The following is a 12,949-nucleotide window of genomic DNA, read 5'->3' as shown; positions in this document are numbered from 1 at the left end:
CACACACATACTTCTAGTCACAATGCAAAGGGAAAAATTCTTATGAAAGTATAATTCATACATAAAATCTTTTTAATTTTACATGATCTATCATGATTTTAATAATAATTGCAAAAATAAAAATAAAATGTGAAAACTCTCTATTGTAATGAATAATCCATATTTGAAAGTTGTTACAAATTACAACATTTTTTTTTATTGTTTATGATAGGAAAAAATTACAACATTAAGTGAACAATTTGTTCAACAAAGTTAATTGATTTAATAAATTTAAGTTACTATTACAACAAAAAACAACCCACGGATACAATAGTATATATATTACCCTAATTATGTTTGTTGTTGCAATATTACTTGTTGTAACAGATCTTTTTTCTTGTAGTGTGATTAGGTACTGTAAAAGGAAAAAGGATTTTGATTTCTTTGTTTATGGAATTTGATGAAACGATGTTATTATTATTTTCTTTTTCTAAGTCTTTGGCAAGATTTTATTATGGATGTGATGGGAGGATCAGTCAACCAAACCTCCTTCCACTCACCGTAGAGCAAGACCATGTGGCTCTGTGAGTGAGAAATACCAGGAAAAAAAAAATACAGATCTTGTACTACCTTCATACTCTCTAAAGAAGTTTTTCCCATTACCTCACATCTATACACACACACACTCACACACATACTTACTTCTAGTCACAATGCAAAGGGAAAAATTCTTATGAAAGTATAATTCATACATAAAATCTTTTTAATTTTACATGATCTATCATGATTTTAATAATAATTGCAAAAATAAAAATAAAATGCGAAAACCCTCTATTGCAATGAATAATCCATATTTGAAAGTTGTTACAAATTACAACATATATATATTTTTTTTATATTGTTTATGATAGGAACTGTGAGTACCTGCCCCCCATTAATCGGTGTTAGTCCGCTTTGGGGAGCCAGTCCCTCATGGTTTTGTCACGAAGGGGTGGGAGCTAAGGATTTTTGCCATGAAGTGATTGACACCTAGGCTCACCCGAGTCCCATATCGCCTAAGTAACCCTCCCACTCATGGTTTATAAGCTTCTGGAGCGACCATGAGTGTACCACTACTAAGCACAATTATTTTGTTTTTTCTTATTTATTTGTTCCTTTATTTATCTTGTTGCTCATATTTATTTGTATATGTACATATTGTTCTATTGTTTCATTTACTTGTTGAATATTTATATTCTTGTGGGTTGGGGAGGACTCATCAGCTTTAGGCATCTAGGAAAAACAATCTTGTTGTTCTTATTTATTTGTTCATATATCTATTGATCTATTTAGCTTGTTGTTCATCTATTTATCTTGTTTATCTATTTATCTTATTCTTCTATTTATTCTATTGCTCCTGTTTATCTTGTTGCTTTATTTATTCATCTTAATATATTGTTCTTCCCTCCCAATTATTTATTGCTCTCTCTCTCTCTCTCTCTCTCTTTCTCTCTCTCTCATAACTTAGATGGTAGGCCATGTGCGTGACCATTTTAGTTAGAAAATAAAGTTTTATCATAGATGGCTTTCTCTTAAATGGATTCTAAACCTTGTTCCCAAGCACAATATGAGTATGTTGCCTAGAGAATGGTGATTGCTTGCACTCCCATTTCATGTATTGGTAAAGAATCCATAAGGCGTGATCTGGCAAGATTAGAACTTATTTAATGAAAATTTTCTAAAAAATGGTTTCCAATAAACTTTACTTTTATTGTCTTGTCTTTACATTTCTTTAAATTACAAGTTCTTTATATTTATTGTCTACTCTTTAAATTTATTTAATTCCAGGTTCTTTATATTTATTGTTGTGTCTGTACATTTATTAAAATTCCAAACTCCTTATATTTATTGTCTTGACTTTACATTTCTTTAGATTCCAAACTACTTATATTTGTTGTCTTGACTTTACATTTCTTTAGATTCCAAGATCTTTATTTTTATTGTCTTGTCTTTGCATTTCTTTAAATTCCTAGCACTTTACTCTTATTGTCTTTAAATTCTATTAAATTTCAATCAATTTATTTTTACGTCTTATATTCAAATTCTTTTACTTCTAAAGCACGTTAGTTTCTTGTCTTTTAATTTCTAGCACCCTTATTCATTCTTGTTGCTCTCTATTCTTTCTCATGTTTAATGTTGCCATAAAATAAAAACTTGGGTAAATAAAGCTTTAAAAGTGTTTTTTTCTATTAAAAAAAAAGGATTCAAAGATTTTTCTTTAAAAAAAAGATCCTTTTTTCCCTCTTTCCGAAAATGATTTTCTTTTAAAAAGACTTTTTGAATAAGAAAAGTTTTGGATAAAAGAGGAATTAATTTTTCTACACCATGTTTTCTTCAAGAATGATAATAAACCATGAGATTTTTGGATCCAAACACTATTTCTCTAAAAATAAAACCCATGGAAACGTTTTTTAATCAATTCTTTTCTTAAGTTTTTTTTTTTTCAAAATTGGTTTTTTCACAAAAAGAAAAAACGTTTTCAATACAAACTTTCTTTTGTTATAAAAATCATGGGATTTTTAAATCCAAACCCTTTTTCTTTAAAAGAAAAACCCATGAAAATTTTTAAAATCAAATTTTCCCCAAAAATTGGCATCTTTACAAATTAAAAAAAAAAAATCATTTTCTTAAAACAAAAACCATGGGTATTTTCGAATCCACCTCTAAAAAATATGATTGGTTTTACTTAGACAATTTAATAAAATGAATATATGAATTACTTTTTTTTGTAAATTATAACATGTCTATTTGTAAAATTTACATTATAAATTTTATAGTATCCCTATTATCGATCAAACTTAAAAGACACTAAACACTAGAGGTGAGCAGAACCCAAATTCCACTGCAGCAACCAAGTCAACAAAACCGCACTGGAATTGGGGCCAACTGATGAAGTTGAGGCTAACGAAATGAGACTGGTGCTCTTTCTGACACCAGTTTCGTGCAAAGAACAAAGCAGAAAATCCAAAATCCCCCTCCCCCCCGCCCAACACACACACACAAACACACAAAAATATATATGGATAAAACAATCTCATTTCATTAGGGGTTATATATATATGAATTGCAGTCAAGAAGGAATAATTCCTTCTAAATATTATGAAAAATCCACTGAGAAACTGTTCTCTGCTAATGGTGCTCAAATGAAAATCAAATATAAATTAAATAATGCTCATGTTTGTCATGAAAATGTTTGTTTTAAAATTCCCTCTATTCTTATTAAAAACATGACATAAAGTGATTCTTGGTATCCCTTTCATAAACTCTTTATGGTGTATATATATATATATATAGAAATGGTATCTTTTTATGATAAGTTTACAAATGAAAGTCCCACATAAATAGTTGTTTTTAGTTGTCCATGTTAGAACTCTCTCTCTCTCTCTCTCTCTGCACTGAGCAGTGACTTGTGAGTCTTGATGTTTTTTTCCCCAGCATTTTGATTTTCGAGGGAGACTCAGAGAGGTCTCACTTTGAAATATTGCCCTTGTATTTTTTTTAGCATTTTTGTATTATTATTTTTTATTTTGTGTTGGGATCTATCTAGTTAGACTATGGCGATTTTGATCTACTACCTATTGGCTTTTGTTTTTTATTTTTATTTTTTATAGTACCCTACCTATGTTTGTTGTATTGGCTTATTTTTATGCGAGGTTTAACCATTTTTTGTATTAGTTTTTTTTTTTTTGGCCAAACCCAAAAAAGATCCAAATTAATTAAACACCAACCGCAAAAAAAACGTAGCACTATAGGTCAGAAAATCTACCCCAGGCGGCATGCAAAAGCTCCGATTATGGGGAAATCAACCCCATTGGTTCAGTGACAAATTTGGGGAAAAACAAAATCAACTTAACCATGCACACCCTACTAAACACCCTTGCAAGCGTACTCTTAATGTTGCCTTCCATGGCTCCTCTCCCTCACATATTTATAATTTATACGTTTGATAAAATATCATGATCTATAGATTCAAACCCTTAATTATGCATCACATCAATAAAACAGCTGCATGTTGGAAAGACTAAAAAACGTTTGTATGTAAAATTGTACAAAGAATTGCATTTGCATTGGAATGATGCTAGGATCACAATAAATTACACAACTTTTGCCACAACTCCATTTGTTGTGGCATTAGTTTTTTTCTTTACATAGACAAGAATAGAAGTACAAGTATAGTGCAGGTATAAAGTATGTGTAATATAACAAGAAGCTTAGGCCTCATATTCTCACAATCCCCCTCTCAAACTCATGTTGGGTTTATGCATGACCAATTTGAATTTAGAAACAAGATCACGCAAACAGCTTGGTGGAGTAGGTTTCGTGAAGATATCAGTTAACTAGTCTTGTGAGGAAACAAATGTAGATTCAGTGTCTTATAGCTGGTGATCAACTAAGTGATGATCAATCTCAAGATGTTTGATAGCTCGTGAAACATGTCATTATTGATTATTTGAATGACACTTCAATTGTCATATTAAACTAGCATTGCAATAGTGCAGTTAACCATGATATCTTGTAAGAATCAATGCAGCCAAAGAAGCTTGGTTGTGGTGAGTCTGACAGCTAGTGTTCAATATTTGGCTTCTATGTTGGAGCGAGCAATAACAATCTACTACTTGCTATGCCAATAAATGAGAAAGACCCCGAGTAGGGAGCAAAATCATGTGGTGGAACAACGATCCAAGAGATTCCTTGCCCAGTTGGCATCAATATATGCCTAAAATGTCAATGACAACTAGAATGTCAATGACAATTAGAAGGGAAGATGAAATCATGAAACAAGGTACCATTCAGATACCGAAGGGTCCTAAAATCAATAACATAGTGAGATGATCATGTCACTGCCATGAACTGATTAACAATGTGGATTTCACAGGAGATTGTGAGGTAAACAAAACTCAACACTAGCTGGCACGAAAGGGCTTTTAGCACATGTGAAACACATGAATGCTGTCTTCAAAGCAGGAAACGAAGTTTGCAACTACAAGTGTGTAATTGGGATTGAGATGATGCGTAAGGATGTGTGAGACACCAAGATGTCTAGGCATAGATGGGATCTCCATGGATCTAGATCTTTGGCGTGGGATCTGATGTTGATAGCAAATATGACGATGAAGGTTGATAAAGAACTAGGAATGTGCCCATGAAACCATTTTAAAATTTAAATATAGAGAGAAAGCAAAAATATGGAGAATCTACGTGATTTGACCACAGTGAAAAGCCCTTAGTAACTACATCTTTGCTATTCAAAATTTTATATGTTAGAAAAAATAAAACATTTTGATACTATGTTAGAAACAACAAAACATAGCATTGATATTATGTAAAAATAGAAATAAGAACACAAAATAATGTAGAGAGGGACCGGGAATTAATGTAGTACAACCCAACAACCCATGTCCTAACAAAAAGCTCTTGGTGGCTACATCTTTATCATAAGCTTTAATACCATCTTAGAAAAAGATAAAATATAACTTTGATAGCATGTTTAAAAAAGACAAAATATAGCTTGAACCTCTAATAGTGCATTACAAAGAAGTAAGAACCCAATATAGTTATATAATAGTGTATTACAAAGAAGTAAGAACCTAATATAGTTATATAGAGGAATAGATTAGGCTCAGTCAGTAACTTAAAACCACAGTCGGCCATAGTATTTTATAAAAATATGGTCTACCAATTTATACAAATATACTAGAATATAATATTATACCAAGAACCAGTTTGTGTGAATGTGTCAAAAATATGGTAGCAGCTCGACGTAGTACTTCTTTACCACAAGATGTAAAATAATTACAGAACTTCGTCTTTTGTAAATTACACGCTCTTGGTTTCTTTCTTTTTCGCTTCATTTGATAAATTGCGGCGGAATCATTGTCAGTTCTAGTTCCAATCTTATTTTACTAAAGCCTCAATGGCAAGGATGGATACAGAGGAAATCCAATCTTCCTCCCCTTTTCACAACTCAGGCACCTTGTTGGCCCAACCATTCTTCTAGATTTCAGCCGCTTACCAATAGCAGGCTGCCATGAGCTACAAGCAACATGATGGAGTTGAACTCAGCCATCATTTTGGCTTCCAGATCGTCGTTTATCCGACCTTGAAACATTGTTTGAACAATTAATTATCACCTCTTATCTTGTATATTCATAATTTAATCTCCAAATTTAAGCTTTTCAGCTGGATAAATCCCATTTGCTCTACCTCCCTTTTGTAATGAGGATTTCCCACCATTTGCTTTCAACATCTGACTAGATTTAATATTTGGTACCCCTCCTTTCTCGCTGCCACTTTTCCTGTCATACAAATCCAGGGAAGATCAAAAAAGGAAGCCTTTGTTAGATACCTAAGTACTAAGAAATACAATTAATTCAGCCAATACTAAAAACATTCATTCAAACCTGAGGTGGAACACGAGAAACATCAAGCCAAAAGCAGCAGTGCCGCTTACAACTGATTTCAGCAGTAGCCTTTTATGGGGCTTGCACTTTGGTGTTCCCTCACCAACATGCTTGGTTCTGTCTAAATCCTCGACTCCCAATGTAGTCGCCTTTCCATCTATTCTGTCATCCTAGGGAACAAGACAACATAAATTGACGAAAACTCACAAAATAACAATGAATGATAGTACACAATCTTTCGAAAAGTGATGAAAAGATGCCAAAACATAACATTTAAAAGTAAGCTTACTTGGCTGTACACCTTGTCCATTTGTTCTGAACAATAAAAAGGATCCTTCAGGGATGTACATGCTTGATGTCCCTTTTTATCTACATTTTCTGAACTTTCAATTTTTAAGCAGGAATCTTCATCCAATGTTGGTTCACTAGGGTTGGCAAGAATGACAGAATTATGGTGGACAGCAGAGTTATCCACAGTTACCATATCTGACATGCAATTAACTCGGCCTCCTATATCTCCAATTTTATCCTGGTTCTGTAAACAACTATCATATTCTATACTACTTAATTTTGAACACTTTTCACTCCCTTCATCAGCTACAGTATTGGGTGAAGCACTTGAATCATCATATGTTCCATCCAGGATATCATTGAGATAAACCCCCTGAGAGTATCCATCTCGCTGGTTCTTGGCATTAGGGTCCAAATTAACCACAATTGAACCAAACATCTTATCATTATCTCCAACAAAGGATTTCAGATCCTTGATCTGGAAAGCATCTCGTGAAGCTTTAGCTGGCATATGATGGAGAGTTTCCCCAAGTGAAACATCCTCTGAAACAGATACCAGAGAAGCTCCTTGACCAGCATTTTCATTCAATACCATAGCAGTTGCACATTTGCCTTTAAGATCCCATTTATGAAATTCAAGTGGAAAATGAGACTGACTTGGTAGCATGCAATCCACATTCTTCAAAGCATCTGAGTCTATTTGGGACAGTTTGTCTTCATCATATACATCTGAATGCACATGAGACATACAGACACCACTGTCATATAAAACAACATGATCTGGATGACCAGTCACATTTAATGGATCAGGGTACAGTGGCAAAAGCTTGGTAGAGGAGCCTTTATCCTCAAGTTCCATGCAAAAATGTGCCTTTTCAGAATCAGGTGTTAAACTGTCCACCTGGGTCTCATATTTTACAATGTCCTGCGATCTGTGTCCTCTAGCGGTTTTCTTGGCCAGGAAACCAGCCTTTTCATTCTGAAATTCAGGAAATTGGGCAATCTTGGAATCATCATCTGTATCAAATCGATCTTCCGAGTCCAAGTTTAGCACTGCATCTGACACAGAGCTCATGCTGGCAACAGATGATACTTCCACGCCATCAAACATGTCTGCAAGTCTCCTCTTAGGTTCAATTTCAAAAATTCTTGTGGTTGAGTTTGAGCAATGAGAATCAACACTTGAGGATGCATTCAGCACTCTGTCCTCACCATTATACAATACAGGGTCACTGCTGTCAGTTCCATGCAACTGATTAGCAAAATAACGACATGCTGGTGTATAGTCATTTATAGACTCCTCCATAATGAAAGTGCCATATCCCCGGCTGCAATTATAATAAAGAACATCCATTTCAGAAATTTCATTGCTATCTTTGACTTGACTTCTTATAGGAGAAACTCCATCACTTAAGTGGATCTGTGAATCGATGGAGGACGGAGATAATGAATTATTCAGCAGATGATCACATTCCCCACACTGTGTGCATAGAGATCCCACTGGTTTGGTCGTACATGGTGATTCCAATTGACATTGTGAATAATCAATCTTTTCTTGGTTTTGAATATCTACCTGCAACAAACATTTGGCCAAAGTACCATTTTTAACCATTGAAAATGCGCCCCCCATAATTTTCTAAATCAAAATTCATCTGGAATGCCATATCATAAGAGTGCTTAGTAGATGAGCCATCAATGTGAATTACCATATGATTAATTTCAGTGCCATTGGAATCCTCTGAATGCATGTCATAATTTCTTCTGAAGTTGGCAATTGTATGTTTCTACAGCAGAGGCATGAAGCATTAAAAATACAACAGACAGCAAGAATTATTAATAAATAGAAGCTCTAAACACAGTCTAGACTTCATGTTCTCTCTCCTCTAGCACATGCTGATTGGAAGATGAGAGCAACATTGACATACCTGTCTGAATTTCTCTCTGGAATCTTTATTCTTGTTTTCACTAGCAGAATTCAAAACGCTGAACTTAGGTAGCTCCCAGCTTCTCCTAATGCATCCAACCATATCCGTAGGCATAGCCACCGTATATGTGACAACGTCAAAATCTGGAACCTATCAAGATATTTCTTCACAGTCACTCTCTTAGTACTATAAATTCACTGTGGAATAAGATGCAAAACGCATTATGGGAAATATTTTTAACAATAAACTCCTTACATTTAAATGCTTAGACCTCGCTTTCCTAGAGAAGGAACGTATACACATACAAACTTTTCGAGTGTCTCTTTTCTCAACAACGTCTGATGGAGAGAAGAGATCAATGCCAGTCAATCCCAAAATTTTGCAGATCTACAAAGTTTAGAAGCAAATCATTAACCAATGAAGTGGAGTACTCTCAATTAACTGATACGTTTGGGTCATGAGACAACTATATGTATACTTGATCTGAATTAAAAATAATAATAAAGAGTTTTTAATTTTTTTTTCTCATTCCTCACAATCTTGAGTAAACTGATAAATTAGTTCAGTTTCCAGAGAGGTTGGGTCACTTCAATAAAAATATCATTAATTGGCAGAGATTTTAAAAAATCATTTAACTTTAAATACATTTGTAGTAGCAAATCCAACCAAGAAAACCCTCAAAATATGTTCAAGAAAATTAAGTTCAATGTGCATGCTTGAAATAGATAGTGGAGTTTTTTGTTTAGATAGGTGAGGAGATCATGCCCTATAATAGATACCCTCACATATTAACATATAAAATAAAAGTAAAATATAATCGTATAAAAAAAAGCCAGTGCAATTGTGGAAAATTTTGTGAGAAAGGATATTCCCACATCAACCTGAAGAGACATTCTCACTCTTCTCTTTGTCACAAGAACATTCGTCTTCCTTCTATACTCACCATCTCTTTAGTTGGGCCCATCTGTTGGGAAGCTGACTTGATTTCTTGATAGAAGTTATAAAGTTCAGAAAACGACCAACCAAAACTCAAGCTTTTATTACTTCAACTCAGTCTGGTATTGCCACTAGATGTTTTGGTTCTGGTCATCAAGTATGGGACAAAATATGTTAGTTCACCCCTAGGATTCACCAGAACCGGTTCAATCCTAATAGAGTTGCACCCCCATGGTTAGGGTGTCTTCTTCACACGTGTCTGTCACATGAACAGATTGAATCCACGCATGCATCAAAATGGAAGGATTTATAGATATCAAATGTGGTCATTCTTACAAAAGCAATTTTGTAGATCTTTAAGGGCTTAACTCACTGGTACTTAATATTTGATTTCATTCTTGTCCTGACCAAGAAGTTAGCTTTATTTCTGAGTTCCTGATCCCTATAGTATCAAATCGCCATATGTCTAGATTTATCAAAGTGCACTTGCATATGAGAAGGTCAATCTAGGTGCCAAATTTTGTTCAATTTCAAAATATTGACATGGATGGCACTATTATAGTTTTCTTTGTCTTTTTGCATCTCCCTTAGAGTCAGATAATAATGCTAACATGCATCTCCCTCAGAGTTAGCCCACTGATCTTGAGATAAGCATTAAACAGAGGCATCTCTATCACATTCCATATTATATCTCAATGAACTGTTGACATGGATACCTCTTACGTTTGAAATGTCCTAGTATTAGTAATATGGCTAAAAAAAAACATCTAAAGCAAATATACGTAGTTTTACTTATGACTCTCTCCATTCCAGTGTTAGTAACAGGGTGTAGCTGAGAGTCATCCAAAAAAAAACTTACTATAGGCCTCCTCATGAATCAAAAATTAATTTGATGTGCAGTTAGGCTCTCTCCCAGGGAGTAAATGCTTAAGATTCAGGTTGTCCACCCCAAGTTTGCAAATACAGAATTTTGAAATCAACTTTCTAGTTATGTAGGCTACACTGCCCAACCTATTGGAATATCACATTGTTCCCGCTATACATTGAGATTCGAGGATTGTAAAATCATGAAGGAATGAAAAATTAGAGCAACTTATAGAGCTAAGAAGAATCTTTTTCCCCCCTCAACTTCCTTCTAGTTCTTTAGTCTTCATTTTTACTTCTTTCCTTATATGAAGTTCTTATTTATTACTAGTTACAATTTGTACTATCATCTGCTATGCCTGCTTCATAAGGGCTGTATGAAAAGCACAATTAATAGTAGCAACGCACCAACGGGGAGAGAGAGAGAGACCAAACTAAGGTTAAATTGCTTCAATGCTCAAAACACTCACCATTTCATTTCATTAATCAATTTTCTGAACTCTTTAAAATCATACAACTATTGTTTCAATTTTCCTTCACATTCTTTATAAAAATAAATTTTGAATGGAAAAAATTGCAAAAGAACAGAAAATTAATCTTCCATGACCGCATTACAAGATGGCAAAGCTTACCTTCAAAAATGAGTCGACATTGGAATAAGGCATATACCTCCCACTGCTCTTCTTAGAAGCAAATGGCTCATTTATATATGCTTTTACATGTCTTAGCTCCCTATGATTTGTCAACAACATCTTCCACACTACTTTTGACACTTCAAACCTATAAAACCAAAAGGAAAAGAAAGAAAAAAATGAAGTCTTTAAACAACATATAAATAGTATCTCAAGATAGGCAATAAAAAAATTAAAAAGTTATCCATTCATCAGCTATCAGTTATACTTTCAAATCTATATTTACAATAGCTATATTATTTCATCATTGTCAATCTTCACATCCTGGACAACATTACTTGACTACTTCTGCACCAATTTTTCTGAGTTTTCCCGTCTTCTTGGAATTTGGTCTTAATCCTATTGTGTTTCACCACAAATTAAAGTTTACAGTTTAATGTCCATTTCCGAATTGATACATAAGAGAGGTAAAAAGGACATACAGCAATTCCCCATCAGCAAGTAAATCAGAAACAGTCATCTGTTCCTCCAATCTTATCTGCAAGACTTCCCCAAGCCATATTCTTGTTTGAGTCTGTATGAAACCACAAAAGTAAACTATCAACAAAAAGACAACTACAGTGTTAAGAAAAACCACAAGCTATGCATTTTTTTTTTTTTTTTAGTGTCATTAGCGATACTAAATTTTTACTACATAAACCTTACAAAATAATACGCCAATTTACGAACACGGTACAATAATAATAATAATCAATAAATTCTTTTTTTTTTACTAATTTGTTGAAATGTCACCAATCACAATCATTGCACAATTTAGTTTGTAGACCTTTTGCGCGAGTATTGAACCCACGACCTCACCTGTATCTCAAAAAGGAAACCACCATACATGCACTATTTGAAATGAAAAAAAAAAAACACACTATAATATGGGTTTAGCCCAGAAATGAATATAATTAAACAACAGATTATGTACTTATCAGTTTTAATCCTAATGACTGTAACTAGTGTTTATATCCAAACCACACCAATCTTTACAATTTACAAAAGCAACAGTTAATAAAATCTTTTAAATCAATATCAATATCATCATCATCATCCATCTACCATTCTTTTTGTTTGGTTTAACACTAACTATTTTGAAGAAAGTAAATTTAAAAGCTGATTCAAGACAAGTAGTTGTTGACTCGTATTGTATGTATAATATAAACCTCCATTAATAAATAAATAAACAAATAAACAAATATGAATATTAGTTTTTTTATTACCTGGAGGAACACATCGTCTAGCTCGCGAAAGCTCGATGAAGAAGAAGAAGAAGATGGTGAAGAAGAAAAAGAAGAAGAAGAAGAAGAAGAAGAAGATAGGTCCATAGATACGCCGTCGTTTCCGGCTTCCCGCCAAAATGATTATCAAATAGTACTCACACTCACACTCCTCCTAAATGAAAATGAGTCTTCACTCTTTGTTCAGGAGAGAGTATGGAGTATGAAGTTTATTACAACTTTTAAAGCAAAAGGAGGCCTTTTTTTCTTTTCTTTTTTTTGGATGGATTTAAAAAAAGAGCTATCTTTGACTAAATCAAAATGTGTGTTTGGCTTTTTGGCATTTTCAATTTCAACAACTATTCTGTCAAGCCGTAAATGCAGACGTAGCGGGGATTCTGTAACTTTTTGTATTTTCTCTCTGTTTTTTTAAATGTTAGTCTTTGTCACAAATATTTGGAATTGGAAATTCCATTTTTGTACATAATCCACGTCTCCATATTTGGAGTTTTAAAGACACAATTCAGCGGTGAATTTGTCTCACTAAAATATTTAAATCTACGTGTGCAAATCATAGTAAGACATTGACGAAAAATAGCACGTCTTGTGATGATATCTCC

At 33.6% G+C, this 12,949-nt stretch overlaps 1 protein-coding gene across 1 annotated transcript; it reads right to left on the bottom strand.

The window, feature by feature from the left end:
- Nucleotides 1-5,646: 5,646 nt before the first annotated feature.
- On the bottom strand, nucleotides 5,647-12,446 carry LOC115964208. The gene is made up of 9 exons (XM_031083566.1): nucleotides 12,333-12,446; nucleotides 11,550-11,641; nucleotides 11,068-11,215; nucleotides 8,891-9,022; nucleotides 8,636-8,785; nucleotides 8,417-8,494; nucleotides 6,709-8,283; nucleotides 6,420-6,589; nucleotides 5,647-6,314 (listed from the first exon to the last, which is right to left on the bottom strand). The coding sequence occupies exons 1-9, from the start codon at nucleotides 12,435-12,437 to the stop codon at nucleotides 6,173-6,175; spliced, it is 2,592 nt and encodes an 863-aa protein (XP_030939426.1). The 5' UTR covers nucleotides 12,438-12,446; the 3' UTR covers nucleotides 5,647-6,172.
- Nucleotides 12,447-12,949: the final 503 nt, after the last annotated feature.

Source organism: Quercus lobata, chromosome 10 (genome assembly GCF_001633185.2).
Source record: "Quercus lobata isolate SW786 chromosome 10, ValleyOak3.0 Primary Assembly, whole genome shotgun sequence".
Lineage (NCBI taxonomy): Eukaryota > Viridiplantae > Streptophyta > Magnoliopsida > Fagales > Fagaceae > Quercus > Quercus lobata.
This window is presented reverse-complemented; position numbering and strand designations above follow the sequence as displayed.

Coding starts and splice junctions, on each gene's coding strand:
- LOC115964208 (XM_031083566.1), bottom strand. CDS start 12,437: ATGGACCTATCTTCTTCTTCTTCTTCTTCTTCTTCTTTTTCTTCTTCA. Junction 8,786..8,890: donor CGAGGTCTAAGCATTTAAAT/GTAAGGAGTTTA, acceptor ATATCTTGATAG/GTTCCAGATTTTGACGTTGT. Junction 6,590..6,708: donor TGGACAAGGTGTACAGCCAA/GTAAGCTTACTT, acceptor CTTGTTCCCTAG/GATGACAGAATAGATGGAAA.